At 46.8% G+C, this 19,229-nt stretch overlaps 1 protein-coding gene across 2 annotated transcripts in view; it reads right to left on the bottom strand.

The window, feature by feature from the left end:
* LOC126541835 (neurotrimin-like) overlaps positions 1–19,229 on the bottom strand; it is a 188,499-nt gene that overhangs the window by 26,624 nt on the left and 142,646 nt on the right. For both annotated transcript variants that reach the window (XM_050188774.2, XM_055076969.1), the window contains exon 2: positions 6,308–6,426. In XM_050188774.2, the coding sequence (XP_050044731.1) occupies positions 6,308–6,426 (119 nt within the window). The remainder of the gene's footprint in view (positions 1–6,307; positions 6,427–19,229) is intronic.

Below are 19,229 nucleotides of genomic sequence, written 5' to 3'. Positions count from 1 at the left end.
CTTGAGTGTACCGTTTCATCAAAACATCTAAAGAAGAAAAAAAGGCACACTGACATTCTGATCCCTTTTGTTTGCATTTGTCGCCAAAGCTATCCGCAGCGGCTGGTTTATAATATAGAACATATGGCGCCGTTGGACGCTCATAAATAGCAGTCAATTGCCTTGCTCAGTGGAGCCCTACTGAAAAACATGCGCCCCAAACCCTCATATTCTATAATTCAAGGTATTCTTTTGGAGTCCTTTAAATGTCCGCATGATTGAGCGATGCTACTGTATGGGGGAAGGAGGGGTATGAGGCAATGCAATATATTCGCTCCTAGGCAAGACCGCCACTATAGCGACCACCCCAGTATTCATCGGCAAGGCCAGCAGTACAGCCAAAAATGGTGCAAACATGTTGATCAGCATAAAGGTTCAAGATTAACTGACGTGTAGCCCATGCACGATCAAAAAGTAGGCACTACTTCTTTACGCGGACACCAGTGTGCCACTGCGCGCCTCGCAGCTCGCGGAACGCTGCACCGTATTGGCCCAATAGGCGCATAGCAAGAAATACATGTTGGCCGCCTGCTTCGCTTCATCGACAGACTCGATAGATCGAAAAAAGAAAGGAGAAGAAAATGATTGAAGAGCAAGCTGGGAAAGCCGCACCGCACGCTGCGTAGCAACTAGGCAACAAGGAAGGGTAAGAGAGAGGAGGAAAAGAGACGTCTGCGGAGCAGACGACGGCGGCCCGCGAGGCAGACGGAAGCCGGCTTGGAGGGACGACGGACGTCGGGAGGTCCGGACCTCCTCCCAAAATTGAGGGGAGTTCTGCCGAGCGTTCCTAATTCGCAGGAGCCAGTTCCCATCATGCTCTTATTTCCCCCCCCCCCCCCCCCCCAACGGCGTGTGTCTCCCACGCGTTTGTGCCTACCTCCCCGACGTACAGGCCTACTACCGGAGGCAGCCCTGAATGAGTCACTACCCCAGTCTCGTGGGCTCGTTTGTGTGTGCCTCCTGTACGGCTCTTCCTTGTATTCCTTTCATTGCGCTCTTCTTAATGTCTGATTCCCTTTAGATATTTCTGTGTCGAACGGCCTCTGTTTCTTGTACACATAACAGAGCGGTATACGCCAGCGTTGGCATCCCGAACCATGTGGGCCTCAGCTGAATGCACTTGCATCCCTCCTGTTTGTTTCCTCCTTTCTGTTCAGACGCTTAGCTGTATATTGGAGTCCTTAGACCGAGAAACAATCAGTGGAAAGTACGAATGTTGGGTGGCCCACGTATTCCTATAGGAGAAACGGGGAAGAACTGCTTTTAAATGTCTTTCCTAGCGGTCTCAACACAGATAACATTCCCACCACGTGCGTAAAGCGTGCAATGCGCTTAGGTGGGCGCATTTCCTGAAAAAAAATTAAAAAAAATGCACAGACATCTGCAACACATTGTTCGGCTTTAAAAAGAAGTTAGACGCAAGCATTGAAAGAAGCAATTCGTATGTGGTCTTCGCTCATAAAATAAATGTTTACGTCTTGAAAAAGCACCTCATACTTCGTCCGTTTGATTCTAAATTACTGTTCTCATTCGCTCCCTTTCTATATATTCCACTTGCGGCACGACGACGTACCCGTCTTTATAAATTTAAGGAATCTGCGCAGTTATTTAAATATTGCACGTCAATTATGTTTACGCACGCTTCAGGTTTCCTTATTTGCATATTGTATCGATCCGCTTTTCTGAGACAGAGTATAGTTACAGCACTCCACACGGTTATTTCACTGCCTCTTCGGTGCTTTACCATCGTTTCGTGCAGCCATTGTAAGTGTCACCAATTGTCTGGTCCCGCGCTGGACGGTATGCTCACTTTATGTTGATAGGACAAAAGCTGGCCCAATCGCGCCTCATTTGACGAAACCACCGCTGCCGATGTGGGCCGAAAACTCATTCTAGCCCATTGTGTTCTCTGTCCACTGAACGGTGTTTCCAAATTCCCCATTTCAATTATAGGTCGCAGGCTACGACTGTACTACGGTCGTTGAAGCACCCTTGATTATCCATAAGGCTATAAATAATGCGAGCCTTTTTTACACACTGTGTCTTTACGTATTTGCTCTCCATTTTGTCTTAAATCTTGACACCCATACTGTTCAAATCTTGCGTTGTATGAATTCGATAATTGCTTGTCCCCTACCGTGATGGGTGGCATGACACGTAGGGCCATGACGTCAAAAAAAGAAAAAGAAAGCAACAAAACGCTGGGTAAACGCCAGCGGAGTCATTAGAGAAATTAGTGTGGTCTGTTTTCCGCGTAATCAAGCACTGCGATCTGCATTTCAGCTCCTCCGTTTTTTTTTGTTTTTTGTTTTTTTTTTTGTGTACGGAGAGATTTACTGCATATGGCCATAGGTTGTATATGTCTGGTAAGATAAAGCAACTAAGACTCTCTACTGCCGCATCTAAATATAGTCATTCGAAACGTCACAAATTATGCTTCACCGCTACGACTCAAGAATGTCGCCACCAGTCCGCTATTCAAATACGGAAGGAATACAATGAAATTTGTTGTTAAGGAACGAACCGCCCAGCACCAAGATAAAGCGATGCATAATTATGTAAAAGCGGTGAAGTTTGTGACCTTTTCAAAAGATTCTTTTTCGAAGTTCATATCCGTGCAAACCGGATCGGTACTACAAGGCTCCCTTTACCAATTCACACATGTTTCAAAAGGAAAAAAAAAAAAATAGGTAGTGTAATTTCGACCAACTGGTATTCACTGTCGGAGTCACTGCTATTACTGAAATTTGCTGAACGCTAATTTCGCAACCTAGCGAATGGGAGGAAATCATTCGCACTCCTTTCGCGATCGAATATTCTCTTTCGATGGCAGAAGAATAACTGGATTTAAGAATACGAAATTGGATTAGCAAAACAGAGGAAAGTGAGCATAATCTATAGTGCACGTATATTAAAAACGAATGGAGTCCTCTCAATGTTTCGAGCACTAAGCTTTGTCCCCGGCGACCTTGCAGACATTTTGTTAAAATGTTCCTTGCAGTTAGACTCGAGCTCCCGTGAAAAAATACGGTTGTTTCCAGCAAAACTTCACATGTCTTGCAGGCTGACAGCGACGAACGATAAAACACATTTTCATCGTTCAATATTAACATCCTGTAAAGCTTTGGTAATGCTTCGTAGTCATTGCGTAGCTAAATATGTCACGTCCGGCTCAATTATGGCATATGGGAGTGCATTTCATAGAGTGGTTCCGCTAATGCAATAATCAATTTCATTAGAATAACGCACGTACCTTCGTCACCTAGTGACAATCTCTGGAGCCACGAATATCTTCGAGTGACGCTAAATTGCTCGTGCAGCAAGGTGATTAACTGAACTGAGCTGGCGCCGATTTAAAAAAAAGGACAAAGCTTTTTCTTTCGTGAAGGTACGTTTGCACTAGCCGGAGAAAGCTATGGCGTTGGGCTGCTAAGCACGAGGTCGCGGGATTGAATCCCGGCCAGAGCGGCCGCATCTCGATGGGGGCAAAATGCGAAAATACCCGTGTACTCAGATTTAGGGGCACGGACCAGGTGGTCCAAATTTTGGCAGTCCCCCCCTTCGGCGTGCCTCATAATCAGATCGTGGTTTTTCACTTACAAACAGAGTTCCCGGAAGACTTCCGGTTAAGCCGTCAGGAGCAACAGAAGTTACATTGGCCTATAAACTTAGAGGACCCTCCAGCTGGCACCAGCTTTGTTGGGGAGTTGGAGTATTTGACAATAAATTGTATTGTTAAGTGCAACAACAACAAAAAAAGCCCGCACCTGAGTTCGACGCATTGCGCATGTTCTTTTATCGGAAAACATCAAGAATATGAGCCTGCAGTGTAGTATGTGGCAAAATACTTCTTTTTTGGGGGGGCTAACATGACTCTCGTAAATGGCTGACCGGAAGTTCTCTGGGGTCATGAACGCAGTGCTGCCACATCGCGGATGAAAAAAAGGTCTATATTTTTTAGGCGAAGAAAACGCGCGCGGTATGCCGCAGTTGGCAGAACGCGCCAGCGTGGGCATGGCCCCAATCGCGGGCGTCTTTGGCGCCATGGCCAGCAAGTGAATCGCCATCAGTTGAATTGACTGCGGCTACAACCTGCGATTCTGAGAAATGGGTTATATTTTCTTTTAGCGTTCGCCCACGTGACTGAATCGGTGACTCCTCATTGGTCTCTCCGTTCGGCGGCTAGCGGCTGGCTATGAAAAATTGTCCCAAGACCAATTCGCTCTGCGGGAACACAAAGTTGCCGCTCGCCTCTTTTTGCGGCAGGTTTTCTGCTGCCTCTTGCATGCCGCGAATGTTTTTACCGTTACTGTGGATGTACACCCGTGAGCGAAAGTATACGGACCAGGGATTGCGCGCTAAAACTCATTTTCTGCTCTCTCAGTTAATGGAACTTGGAATTAAAGACTGCAGTACAAACTTCGCATTACGAGTTTTCTAGTGCACTCATCATTTTCTGTTTATGCATGTTAATTAAGAACAAATTTCTTTTTTTTTCGTGACCCTGTGGTCCGTAAGCTTTTGTTCAGGGGTGTACGTTAAATGTTCTTTTCTTTGCTAATAAAATGTCCAGCGCCAACAACGGCAAGAATGAGAGCTTTTTGTGAATGCGAGCCCTGGTTTGCAAACGAGTGAGCGAAAGTGATTTACGTGTGCACAAAAGAATACCAGCGCAAGTTCTGGTGTCAAATAATATCACAGGAGCCATCACACAGCGCACAATAATGTGCTGAACATGTCACTTAATTTCCCGTTACGATTTAATTTGGACATAAAGAGAAGCTTCAGAAACACAGCACGAAATAACAGTCATAGCTAGACTTGAGGTCGAGGTGGTGGTAAGGTCTAGCCTTGCAATGCATATCGGTATATGCTGCACACGAGCTTCTCCTCACGAATTCAACTGCTACATAAAACGTATGTTCATGTCTCATTAATTGACAAGTGCTCAAAGCAAGAAGAAAGACAGTGGGCCACACGACGGAAGTCTCTGCATCAACAATTCCATCTCTTTACATTGAAAACACAGAGGAGGACGAAGACATTCTACGTTTCTTTTTCCTTTTATCTGCTGGCTGTGTGTCAAGGGACGCTAGATCGTCCACCTAAAAGCTACTTCACTCCTTTGCACAGACACAATCCCACATAACAACCAACTTTATTTTTTTGTAGTATCTATTCGCACACCTTTCTTCCTCCTTCATAATGGGCTGCTAGCGTTCTTTTTTCTTTCTTTCCCTGTGCTGCGCCTGTCATCACTTCCAATCACTCTCCTCTTTCGTCGTCACCTGCTACAGCCCGCTTGTTTGACACGCACGTTTCCATCGCCGAAGCACAGCGTTTCCCTCCACGCAGGCACCGCGACCGCCCCGCAGCGCCCCGGCCTCCTCTGCTCTCCCACCGACCCGCGGCACGCGCATTGTGCGCGTTCGCCTATCGGTTTAACAAGCTATTAAGGGCCGCGTCTGCGCTATGCCTCGCCGTAGGCACCCCGTTTTTGAACGAAAGGGGCGGCACACGTGCGGCCTCGGCTGCAATTAAGAACTCTTCCGCTGCTCCCGCGCCGCCGCTCTCGGGGCATCATTGTTCCTCCTGGAGGGGGCAGCGCGGTCGTCATCGGTATTCTTCGTCGCCGCGTCGTATGCAGACGACGCGGGCCCCGTCTCAACCGGCGATCGCGTTCGTGCGCCCTTAAAGACGCTTCGGAAACGCCGGACGTGGATTTCTCTCCAGATATGATGGCCACGCGTTACTCATTGGGCGCTCGCGGTTTGAGGGCAGTGGCGCGTGCGATCAGCGTTGAAACCGGCGCTGCACGGAGGGCACGTTGTTTCAATGCAAGTTTACGATTCGTAGACGGCGTTGGCCCAAAGCCTGCTGCTGCGCTGCGACAGATGCTGTGAACGCGAGACATTGTTGGCCTCGAAGGGGAAATGCAACTGTGAATGGTGCGATGATGGGATCATCGGATGGTTTCTTCTGCTGCGAGGACAGCCTGGATATGCAATTAGAGGCAAAAGTGGTCTCTAGTGTACCCAGACACGAAGTTGGCAACGCCAGTAGGGATCGAAACTCGTAGAGCTAGACCGTGAGGGCGAGAACTGTGCCAATCCGTTGAAGCTTCGCGCATGGTTCCGAAATATTCTTACTCGGAACCCCCAGAAGGAGTCGCAGGATAATTCGCCGTTATTCGGCGTTATAAATTAACGTTCATTCAATTCTTGCATAACACACGCAAGCTCTGCAGTACTGTATGCCTTTACCTTACCTTGTTCTTGCCCAAGTTCTCAATGTGACACTCGAGAGTGGCCTCGCGACCTTGTGCGACGGTGACGTTCTTGATACCGCTCAGGAACCGAGGCCTGGCGGTGGTCGCCTGTGCCGCACCTGCGACGCAATAAAAAAAAAAAAAAAGAAAAGGGTGAAAACGTTATAGAGCATTTAGGCATGCCGCCATATCTCTAGTGGTATCGTCACCTACCAAGCTACATGTTCACTGATGAAACAAACTTCCGGTTTGAACGAGTACGAACTAGATATTGACAAATGTGTTCCTTGCATTATTCGTTCTCTCGTAGATTTTTTTTTCTATTGGTTCATTGTTTTAGGGGAGATAGTGCGCGTTGGTGATATAAACATTTCACACAGACACAGTGTAGATTGTGTGTGATACAGGCAGTCTTTTATGTAACTAGTGCCATGTAAGTAATTACTTGAAACCAATTACATTTTCGATAGGCTGGTAATTTATCTATTACATTTTTTTATTCGCTAACGCTCGCTCTAATTCAATTACATTCTTCAGCAACCAAATACAGTAACCAGTTACTCTACTGAGGAGACAAACTGTGACAGGTGACACAGCTTTGAGCACTTGAATTTGGCAGGAACTACACTACAACACCCGCAGTCGTACCACGCTGGAGCCTCCTCCATGCGAATTTGCCCTCTACCAGATGTTGACCGACAAATATAACCGGCGTTGCTATGGCTCGATAACGATCACGACTTCGGGCTCTGGTGCACAAAATCCTCTACGCAAGATTTCTGAAGCTTTCCATTCGATTGAGCGGGAACGCCTTCTCCGAGCTTCAATAGCAAGCGCTGTATTTCATAAAGAACCTAGACGCGTGCATCGGGCCACTGAGTAACCAAACATAAACAACGTGCAAACGGCTGCAGAGGACGCGCTTAAAGAGCCAGGCCAGCTCGTTCTATTTAGTGTATTTACGCAATATTAATAAAGGCTGAGCGGAAAGTAATGTTAAAATAAGTGACTACGTTTTAGTAACAAGACCGCTACTTTTGTGGGACAGAAGTTTGCCACTGTAATAAAGAACATTTTAGATGTAATAATTATATTTGTAATCAGCATTTTTCTTTTTTCTGTAACGTGTACAAATCTGCATATTCTCGAAAAAAAAACTGCGAATGCTAATTCATAGCTATACCTGGGCAGCGCGACAAAAGGAAGAGTTGCGAAGAAAATAGGCAGGATATTGGCTACACTGACAACCAACGTTTTTATTACGTGGAATCGCTCATTAGTACACGGCTAGCAGCATCAAAACATGCAAAAATAAAATAACTCACAAAGATATCTTCATAAACCAAAGCTGAATAGAAAATACTGTGAATGCAGTACATGGCCCGTCCATTTTCTTGGTGTCCCTTTTGTCTGCCTTCCGTGGCCCTGTCCAGATATAGCTTTGATTCCGCAATAACTTGCCCGCCTATCAGTAATGCCAAAGACCATGCACCGGCGTAATGACGTGGACCTACACGGAGAGAGTCTGTGCAGATGCATATTCGCCGACACATGCATGACATTTACATAGTTAGCTACATAAGCAGCTACGTACAACGTCCATTTCGAGGATTTCAGAGCTTTCGCCGGCAGTCTATTACGAACGTTGACGAATACGACCGATGTAACTTTAGGTATAATTTGGCTTCGCTTGTATATAAGGCTCTTTTTGAAATGTAGTCCGAAGGGCTACATCATAAAGCCATGAGACAGTGCCTAAAATCACAAATTGAATAACGTCAATTAGGGCAGCGTGATCAATTGGCTGTACAGATAGCAAGTTGATGGATTGTTGCAACCTTCCCCAATGCGTTCACAGTGACCTCGACGGCCCACTGAAAGTGCCCATTTCGATTGCATCCGATGCTTCGGGAGCAGTTTCGGAGGCAGCAGCGGAAGCGTTCTCTACATACGCGATCGCTCTGTTTTATACACTCTAGAATAACTATCGATACAGCTCGCAAAAGGGGGCACGATCATTATTAAATATAAGCTAAATTATGACTTTCCAGCTGAATATATCACTTTCGTGCTCATTGCATAATCTCTACTGGGATCAAGACGCGCGCCTGTCAACCCAAATTCCAGACAAAAACGGCTTCGAAGCAAGAAACATATCCCCCTGTCTGGTGTTGCGTAACGCTCTTGTGTGGCGGAATTCGAGGGCGCACTTGACGTGAGACATGGTGGCATGGGACGAGTGTTTATTTGCCTAGGAGCGGGTAAACCTCCTCGTAAGCGGAGTGCGCGAACGTCGAATCAACTTGGCCAATGTTGTTTGTACGCCACGTAGTCTAGAAGAAAGCGGAAGATCAAAGAAGCCCGGTGTTTCGCTGAGAACCGGATAGGGAAGGAGAGCGCTATTGGCTCTCAACGGTGTCTCTTTAATGGAATCCAGTTAAACAGTAGTGTAGGACGCAGGAGCCTGCTGAAGCCGGCGTGGCACTCTGTCTTAGTTTGTGCCAGATGGAACACTTGGTTAGCCGGGAACCGAAAGGCCTAATCTCGCTTGAAGATGAGGCAGTGCCTAACGGGACTTCGCTTACAGCATGGTTCCTGGAATTGCGATCGGTCAACTGCGCCTTTAAGGCTCATCACCCAGGCCCATGCAAAAGCTTACAACGTGCCTATTCATTAGAGCTTTCTTTTTTTCTTTTTTTTGCGCTTACTGGTTAAAACAGCGCAACTTGGGCAAGTATACAAAAGAAAGCACACTCCACGCAAAATGCGCTGACAGCCAAGTACGCTTTAATTCAGAGCCCCGAAACAACGTAATTTCTGTCTATAGAACCTACATGCCTAAAGTTCAAATGTATTTTAAAGTCACGGGCTGGCTATCTACGCATGGTAGGGAAATATTACAGGACGACGTCCCACATTATGGAGAAAACTGGCAGGAGACGCTTCTTAATTACAAAAGCAGGGTAATCAATAAAAATTATGGCGCAGCAATAAAGATACTTGGCAAGAGTTGTTTTAGTGCTCGCCGAGAAACGCTGCATATTTGAATTACATTAATTTCAATCAGCTTCTGGTTCACCTAGAAAAATGGTGGCCCACTCGTACTCTAAGTATTATTTCGAAGAATAGTTCCGCCATTTCTCTTTCCCTCTTACTTCTGCTTTCCCTTTTTCCCACTTTGTCGAATCATCTCATGCAGTGCATGTGCGCTTTCTATAACGCGTACCCAAATCGCTGTCATGACGTTTTTTTACATCATGCTTAAGCTTTCTTGTTCGTCATTGACGTGCAAAGTGAAGTGACGTCAACGCTGACGTCGTTGTTAAATTGTGAGTGCTTACGTGGACAGACATTTCTAGTTTGTATTGTAGAGTCCTCGTATAGTCATCGTCGCTTGAAATTGCTTTCGGCACCCGATTTGTTTCTGAGTAAATCGTAATCTCGACCACAACTTCATATTGCTTCAATTTTCCGGCACTTTGGTGTACGTGGCCCGTTTCGTACAGTCAACACGTAATTCGTTTTCTAAAATATACCCCCGCGTGCACGCAGTGTTATCTTCCTCTCTCTTTTCTTCTTTCTATCGCCACTGTCTCTTATACTTAGTGTATGGTAGCAAACCGGACGCTCGTCTAACTGACTTATTTGCCTTCCGCTCCTCGCTTTCTTTCTCGCCTTCATCTTTTTACGCTAACTGTAATGACCGACCGTGGTGCGTTCGATGTCTGCGGCTGTGAAGAGAACGTGGAGTACTTATTGTGTCTTGTTTTGAATCAGAAATTCGATCCCCCTTCAAGGCATTTAGACGACTTGTATATGGGCCCCTCTCTGTCTGTGCGCTACTCTTCCATCAACATCACTCTCACGCTACCATCACTATCCCTCTGGGTCCCACAGGGCAGTGGAGGCATACTTATGTTTCTACAGAGTAACTGGCCCCGTGAGTACGCCACTGACTAGGTGGCACCGCCCACGCACGTGCACGCATTCACGGCGTCCTAAATCAGTGTAACCGTTGAGCAAAGGAGCCAAACTGAAATAAAAAGTAGCCAGAAGTAACCAAGTCTTTTTTTTTTAATTTTTGCGCCAGATTTGTCGCCATCATACACTCTTAAAAAAATTTGGAGCCTTTGGCGCTTATCTTGTCCCAAAACTATATCCGCCATCTATCTTGCCTGCATTTCCTTTCTTTAACGCTGCGAGGTCGGTACTTCCAGGTCAGCAACGACACGCGCGTTGTTACCGTGACACAGCACTTTTCACAAGAGAGAAGCGAGCGCTGAGTTTTCAAGAAAAGAACACAAGCCAGACAGATGACGATTATTGTTTGCAGACCAGATATGTCCCAAAGGCTGTACTCCTTTAGAGGGTATAGCATAAAATCAAGGCTTTTAGTTGGTATCATCGTGCATAAATGCTGCAACATCATGTTTTTTTTTTAAGAGGTCTGCTTTTTTACGGTATACACCACTCCATGCATCGCCCTGTTCCTCAGCCTGAAGATGCAGTACGACATGGCGAACAAGATACGTGCCGTCAATGCGATAGCAGATACGATCAAAAATATCCCTAATGAATAGAGGTGATGACAGGTGAAAGCCTAGAGATATAATATCAAAAAACTATGCAGGCATCCGTACACGTTTTCATTCGTGCATGAACAATGGGCAATAACATAAGTCGACTTATAAGGCAAGTAGCTAAAACGTAGTCAGAGAGCCAACCTCAGATATTAAGCGCCATACACTCCCGTGCATTAGCCACTAATGACAAAATGGCACCTTGCCTTCCTCTTTCTCTTTCTCTCTCGCTCATCTTACTTTTCGCTTGTTCGTCTTCCCCCAGAGTTGGGTAGCCAAACAGACACTTTTCTGGTTAACCTCCCTGCCTGCCTGCTCCTTCTTTTCTATGCCTGCTCCTCCTTGCATATCATTTCTTTCTGTAATCTTAAGTTACGGATGCGACGGAAGCTAGTATTTATAACAGTTCATTAAAAAAAATCCATTCACCTCTGAGCCATGAAAATCAAACCACACGAACTGATATATACGAAATGAACATTGATATTATAGGTGCCTATTATTGTTCTACTTGAGTTCAAAAACCTTTTTCTTCGAGGCAGAAAGAGAGGGAACGCAAGGAGAGGAAAGGCAGGAAGCTCAACCAGACAAGAGTCAGGTTCGCTATTCTACACTGGTGGTAAGCAAAATCGGGAATAGAAAAAGGAAAAAGAGGAAGAGAGTGAGCACTGAGCGGAGGTGGGAAGATGTACAGGGGTAACATAAACGGTCTCTCGAACCGGTGCACTTCAAGTACTGTTATAGTGTACGAATCGCTTTTTGTGCCAGTGACGGATGGGGCCACGATCCGAGTATCTGACTGAGAGAACGGTCTCGAGTCCAGTTGGTTAAAAGTTGTCCGGAGAGAGGCGTTGTACGTCGTAGTGAGGGCAAATACACAATAGGTGCTCTATGATTTCCTCCCATCTAGAGGAGTCGCGCATCGGGTTCTCAACAATTCCCATAGGAGGAGTAAGCGTTGGTGAGCATCACTCCCAGTCAAAACCGGCACAGCAAGGTTGTTTCGTCGCAGGAAATGGCAGTTGTAACTGTAGCAAAGGGTCCAGCTTATCAAGGTTGACGACTGGGCGTGTTGGTATAGCATATTAGAGGTTGGATTGCGCAACATTTTGACGAGACACACAGAAGAGACACACACCACAAAGCGCTACTTGCAACTATCGTTTTATTCCCTTGTCAGTGGAATAAATACAGGAAGATACTCAGGGGGGAGGGCGGCAGCGACAAAAAATCTAACAAGAAACAAAAATAGTTTTGACAAACATTGCCATCTACCAATGCCAAGCCGGCTTTGTCACGTGATTGTTTTTGCTGCACTTGACATCATAAGAAAGACCAGGATACGAAATTTAAGATTAGCGCGTGAGGAAATCTATTCCTTTGCACTAAGGGATACTGAAGGCGTGCTCACGCACATACTTCCCAGACGCGCACTCTCAGCGGCTTCGATTATGTCCAGCTTATGCGATCGGCAATCGAAGGCACTTGAAGAACTCCAGAAAGATTGCGACTTTTTGCATGCATGTAGGCGATGTTTCCTGGCAGCGTTCGTCTTAGCCAAAGTTATTGGACGCGTTTCGGTGTCTTCGTAGGCAGACCGAGCAACCTTGTCAGCAATGTCTTTGCTGACGATGCTACAGTGAGCCAGAATCCACTGAAAGAATATGTTGTGCCATGTTTTCAGAATATGGTGATGTGTTTGCATTAGATCAAATCTCATCCGCTCTTACGGTCTGTGATGTAAGACAAACTTGATACTGTGAAGAGCTGCCTTGCAGTCACGGAATATCACCCATTTCTTTGCCAGCTCTTTGGTGACGTAGTTCATAGCGGCATGGCGGGCTGCAAGTTCTGCTGCCGTAGATGTAGTAATGTATGAGACACTGAATTTAACTGTAATCTGCTTTGCTAGAACGACGAAAGCGGTAGTTGTACTGGTAGGCGAGGTCGAACCATCGGCATATATATGTATGCGGTATGTCTGGCGCAGTAATAGCAGCGTCACTTGCTTCAGAGCCGGCGATGGATGATTGGCCTTCCTTGTAATTCCTGGAACAGCAATGGTTACTTGAGGCACCACAGTGGAGTCTGTGGTGCCTTGTGGTGAGCAAGATGCCGCCGGTGTACAAGATAACAGTATGCACTCTTGATGAGCGCTAATCAATCGTGAAAAAGTCGCCTGAGGTCTCTGGACTGGCAGGGAAGCTAAGTGACGGTCGGGTATCCTTGACAGATGGCTAATATGTGCTCTGAGAGAGTCGACAGCTACGTGTGTCTAGATCATATGGTCTCTCGCGATGGCAATAGTTGCTCTTGTCGAGGTGCACCGAGGCAGCCCTAAACACATGCGTAGGGCTTGACCTTGTATGCTCTCCAAAGCGCGAATGTTGGTCTGGCATGCATTTGACAAAATTTGTTGACTGTAACGCAGGATTCTCAAAAACAGTACCGTGTACAGGTGTATCATAGAATGAACTGGTGTACCCAAGGTTTTGCCTCAGAGAAATTTGAAGACCTGAGCAATGGCACATAACTTCTCTTGAGATAGACGCAGTGAGAGTCCACGAGAGGTTGCAGTCAATAGTGACACTCAGAAAGAGATGCGTCTTAACATCGAATTTAGGTTGACCGTTGATTGAAACGGGATACCGTGACATTTGTTTGCGCGCAAAGCCAGCCAATGCGCACTTTTCGGTAGAGAAACTGAGGTCTTGTTCTCAGAGCTAAGACGCCTTCAAGGTTGCCGCCTGCTGAAGCTTGGCCCGCACCTGCGGTCGAGTCACCGCAGAGTCCCAGATGCAAATTTCGTCGGTGTATAGTGAGACATGGGCTGTCATCGGTAAGTATTGAGCAAGTCCTACAAGGGCAAGGTTGAGCAATATTCGGCTCAACACCCCACCCTGCGGCAAACCACAGCAGATGTAATGTTCCGAAAGTGGGCCCTCTTCGGTCTCTAAGAAAAAGCACCTTTCAGACAAATAGTCCTGAATCCATTGATAGATCTAGCCACCACCTCCCACAGCTTCAAGTGAGTTCAGCATGGCTGAATAAGCGACGTTGTTATATTTACCTTTGACATCGTCAAAAACTGCAATTGATAGGCGCTTGAGGCTTTTTGTTCTTGCACCCAGATAACGAGGTCAATACCGTTGTCGATGGATGAGCGACCTCGACGAAAGCGCACCGTGGCGTCCTGATAGATGTTGAATCACTCGAGGTACCACTCTGAGCGGACAAGAAGGATTCTTTCGGCCATTTTGCAGGCGCAGCTCAAAAGCGCAGTTGGACGATATGATGATAAATCAAGCGTGGACTTTCTAGATTTCACAGCGGGGATCAAGCGGCTTGATTTCTACAGTTTAGGAGAGACGCCGTTGTGCCACGACTCAGTGTAGTACTTGAGAAGCTCACCACGCGCGTCATGTCCAAGGTGGCATTGGGACGCGTACGTGATGCCATCTGGTCCTAGTGACGAAGAACATCATGCAGGTCGCCAACGCAGCATCCAGTGAAAATGGCACGTTCATGTACCTTAGGGACGTTACTCAGTGCTGCGTTAGTAGTTCACTCTTCAGCCACTTGAAGCTGAGAGCGGCGTTGGTTGAGCACCAGAGCAGCACAGGGCTTCCTTTGATGCGGACATGAACGAAAACCACTAATTCTTCTCCATATGTGCGAGAACGAACTTCGGGGATCAAGTGACTGACAGAAAGGTTCCCATCACTTGTGTTCCAATTTATCCATTCGACGCTGGACTTTCTTTTGTATGAGTCGTGAAGCCCTTAGGTCTATAACGAACTTCATGCGCCAATACCTTCTTTCCGTCTGTCGGCGTGCCGCACGCAGCCTCTCAAGTTTTATATCGAAGTCTGTTTCCCTTGCTGACCTTGCAAGCGAGCAGATGAATGCTTGATTGTTTCCGCGATCCATCTTTTATATTTTATGAAAGGCTGTCCCGACATGCGTCATCCATATGCTCCTTGAACCTTGACCAATCAACTGTACGCAAGACAGCAGAGGAGAATTGCTCAACTGCACTAATCTTTAGGTACGTTGGAATATGGTTGCTTCCGTGTGTCTCAATGCCCGTAAACAATTGGATGCTCGAGCCGAAGCGCCGTGACACCGAAGTCAAGTTGAGGCGGCTATACTATCGGTTGTGCCACGCAGCAATGTAGGGCTACCATCATTCACACAGCACATAACATGGTCGGCAGCCTAGAAGGTGAGTCAATTCTAGTCTGGAGTCAATTCTAGTGCTTCCCCTTAGCTGGCGATGCGTATTGAAGTCCCCTGCGATACCACAGTTGCCATTGGTCATTATCAGTATTTATTTGCGCCTTTGCCATCAAAGTGGCCCGCTGGGGAAAACTAGACTGCAATAAGTGTAAATGGCACAGTCTTCTTTTTGATATACAAGCAAACATATTGATTGTCGTCGTGAGGCTCTACCGCGTGGGCCACATATGTAAAATCCGGGTGTATGCAGATAACTTTGCTGCATGCACCACACCTGGACGAGATGAAAATATTCGTAATTAGACAGTCTGAGTCAAGTTGATGTATCTGGTTTGCAAATGACCAGTATGAGAAAACGATTTGTAAAGACGAATTGGTGAAAGTATGATATACGGTCCTGAGACATCTGGCATTCCACAGAAAGATGGGCACACCTTCAGTGCGGACTCTAGCAAGCACTGGATTTAGTGTATCCGGTATTTGTACAGCACATGTAGCTGCTGATGTTCGCAGCTTGTTCAGTATCATGCGGATTGTATTAATTAGCGATTGTAGCATTACAGCTACTTGCCTGTCTTGGCCGGACAAATCAATGACAGTAGACGCCGGAGGTTGTCCACCAAAAGTTTGCTGTGATTTTGTTGGTGATTGATGTCGTTTTGGTAGGGCTGGCCAAGCTTCGGCAGATGTCTTTGGTGGTCTTTTCTGCAGTGCAGTGTCTGGGCAGAAGAGGAGGCGGTGATGATGTAGGAAGCAGCAAGCGCGTCGCCGAGGCAACGGCCTTCCTTGAAGAACGTCAGTCACTGGAACGTCGCCTCCTGATTTTAGCGGCGGCTTCTCGATGAGTTGAATGACCTCTCACCATCTCTTTCAAGATGACCATTTCGTTCTTATTATGTGGACAATTCTTCGATAAAGGTCATCAGACCCGCTGCAGTCGGAACACTTCATTACAGTGGCGCCACGTTTATCTGCAGGCTGGGACGCGCAGTGGCGGCATTCTGCCTGGTTTTCACAGACGCTGCTCATGTGTCCCAGTTTCATGTATTTGCGGCGTTGAAAAGGCTTCAGAATGAAAGACTGGACAGGATGTATGAAGGGTCCCGCCTTAACATGCGAAGGGAGATAATGAGCATTGAATGCAATCGTCACGAGGCGTGAGCTGCCTAGCTAAGTAACATCTACAATGACATCATCATTTTCTGGCTTAACAAGAATGGGCAAGTCGTTATTAAGGATGGCCACGTTTATGTCGTAGATTATGCCGGTGATTGCATCTGATCCAAGAGGGATGTAGGAGCGCACCTGAATGCCATCAAGCTCTGTTACACAGCGTAGGTTCGCCAGAGCACCCTCATGTTGGACGTCAACCGCCAGTAGATGTTTTCGGGTGTTCACTCGAATGTGCCCTATTTAGTTTGGCACTGGGGCTTCCAGTGACATCGACACAGATTGCCTGTTAAGCAGCTTCATGTTGACGGTAGGAAGCACGGTACAAACATGATAATATTGCCGTCCGGCCTCTGCGTGTGTCTCACTCTTTGCGTACTTGACTACGAAGACGTCCGGGTGTTCCTGCGCTTCGCTTTGCGGCTTTTCACGTTATTCGAAGGGTCCTCGCTACTGAGAGAGTAGACGTGCTTGTCCTCGTTGTCTCTGTTGGCCAATCCGCTTCCTGGAGGCGGGCGCCGCTGACGCCACCGCTGCCGGCAGACGCCCGGGTTGGTTCACCTCCATCACCACGAAGGCCGACACTGCTGTCCTTTCGTCGAGCCAGAAGTGCCTAAGAAGGAAGTGTATTTCCAATCAAGAAGTATTTGTTCAGTGTAGCTATTTGAAGAACTGCGCTATTGAAACCACTGATTTTTTCCCACTGTTCCATCCGCGGGTCGTACGAGCTCTTTGGAGCAGCGTCCTAATACACAAAATGGTATGAAATGCAGAGTATACGAATATCTTTTTTGACAAACAACACTAATGCATGCTTTCCAAACCATACTCCACAGGCTTACAAGCAGGCAGCACTTATTGAATAAACAAGAGTCGCGACTGCATGGCGGCCGTGCCCAACGCTTATAGATAAAAAAATGCGCTTGGTTTTGTGCAATTAATCAAAAAAAAAATTAAAAATTTCACCTTCGAGCCAAGCGGGGGCGCTTTGAACCAGACGTTGGAACCGGACACTCCGATCATTATTCATTGAAACCTGACCGATCGAAAATTGCAGGCAGGCGCACGAATTGCGCCTACGTGAAGAAGAAAATTGATGCAGCGAGATAGGGGTGGGCACAGCGATTTTGCTTATGCTTTCAAGATAACGCGTGCTGGAATGCGAAGACCTAATACATTCCAGAGATGTGTGCGCCGTTGAGTGTGAGATACGAAAAATATCGAGTTGCCTGGAGGAGAAATTAAACAAACAATAAAGGAAGAAGCACGAGAACGGAATGGTGGCAGTCGTGGCGGTGCGGCGTTGAGGTCAGGTGCATACTGCTCGGTCCTTACACTTCTTTTTCCTTTTTTGGGCAAGTCAAGTCTTGGAGATATGAGTAGAGATTGTGAATACAAGAGGGTTTCAGACCATACACTGTTCTTGATAAAAGACGTAACGACGCAACATTTGTATGGTTGGCGTGAAATATATAGGTGTTCCCGTTATCCCCCCCCCCCCTCCAAAAAAAAAAACCTCCTTTGAACATACTGAAACATAACTATATGAAGCGCCAACGAATTTTGTAGCAGGTTTGGAGGCCGGGCATGTAGAAAGTCTTGCTAATTTCGGAATTTGAACGAATACGCAAGGAGTGCTTCCCGCCTGCGTGTATGAATTCGCTGCGCCTGCCATTTCTATCTTTCACACACCTACCCCCTTGCCTAATGGCGTAGCCAAGCGTACGCTTTCCTGGCTAACAATGTCGTCTTACCTCTCTGTCGGACAGCTTCATATAGAGCGAATAAATAAAACAAAGTACAGTAGTTACCATAATGTTGAAGACTATAATTAGTTATATATTTCGGTTTGTCAGACAAGTAGTCTCCACTATTAAAGTACTCCCCCCAAACAGGTGGCGAACCTGCGTGCTAGTTTAAGACAAGGGTTTAATTACATCTCTCGCGAGAACTTTCGCAACATCAATTAAGAAAAAAAAAAGATGACAGCAACGAAAGCGTTTTGTGGATTTAAGGGAAATACATATGAACCATCCTTTTGTTAATACTTCTAATTCTTCGCATTTTTCTCTCCATTGTCACAACCGCCTTCCGGCCGAGCAAGACTTGTAGGGTATCCATGTCACTATATAAAACTCGCAGCACCATGGTGTAACGTAGAACCATTTTTTTCACCTCCAAAAAGGAAACGGCACCTGGTGTAAATGCGTCTCAGAAAAGGCCGCAAAATAACGTTGGGCCCGTTTGACTCTCCTGCGAGAAAAAAAAAAAATGGTTAAGAACGGAAATGTGTAATGAGAAGGCTCTCCGCGTAGTCCGAGTCTTCGTTTTTTTTTTGTTGGTTGGTTCTTTCCCCTTCCTTTCGCATTTCCGCACCAAAAGCGCGAGCTCGCTACGAGCGTAGCCTGCACATTGCGGACGTTAATTAAGGATGTGACGAGAATCATCCCTAAACAGAATCTCAAGGCGAAAGGAGGAAGCATGTCTCGCGACACACACTTAACAGGTCCGGTTGCCGCCAGAGCGAGACGCTCCGCAGAGAGCGAGACGCTCCGCAGTGAGCGAGCCGCGGGGCTCCGAAGGCCAGTTAATTAGAGGCCGGCGCTTGTCTGCCCGTGGTGTATACGACCACTGCGAAGCGCGCGCATGCGCGCGTGCTATGAGCAGGATGTTTTTAACGGAGTACGAGGACGACGTGAGTGCCCTTACGCAGTTACTCTTCCCTTCGCCGTCACGGATGGCTTGACGCAACAAAGTAGCGATGCCCGAGTCTGGCTCGCTGCCGCATCTGGGTTACGGTTTGCAAAGAAACTTGTTAGAGGGTAAAGAAACAGCGGCCGATAAGGAAGCTTTTTTAAAGTCGCGCAAGCACGGGGAGCCTCCGGTTGGCCACCGTAATAGAAGAGTAGGCTGTGTGTGACTCAGATAAAAGA

Source organism: Dermacentor andersoni, chromosome 2 (assembly GCF_023375885.2).
Source record: "Dermacentor andersoni chromosome 2, qqDerAnde1_hic_scaffold, whole genome shotgun sequence".
Classification (NCBI taxonomy): Eukaryota; Metazoa; Arthropoda; class Arachnida; order Ixodida; family Ixodidae; genus Dermacentor; species Dermacentor andersoni.
Note: the sequence above shows the minus strand (reverse complement) of the source record. Positions and strands in the feature narration are given on the sequence as shown.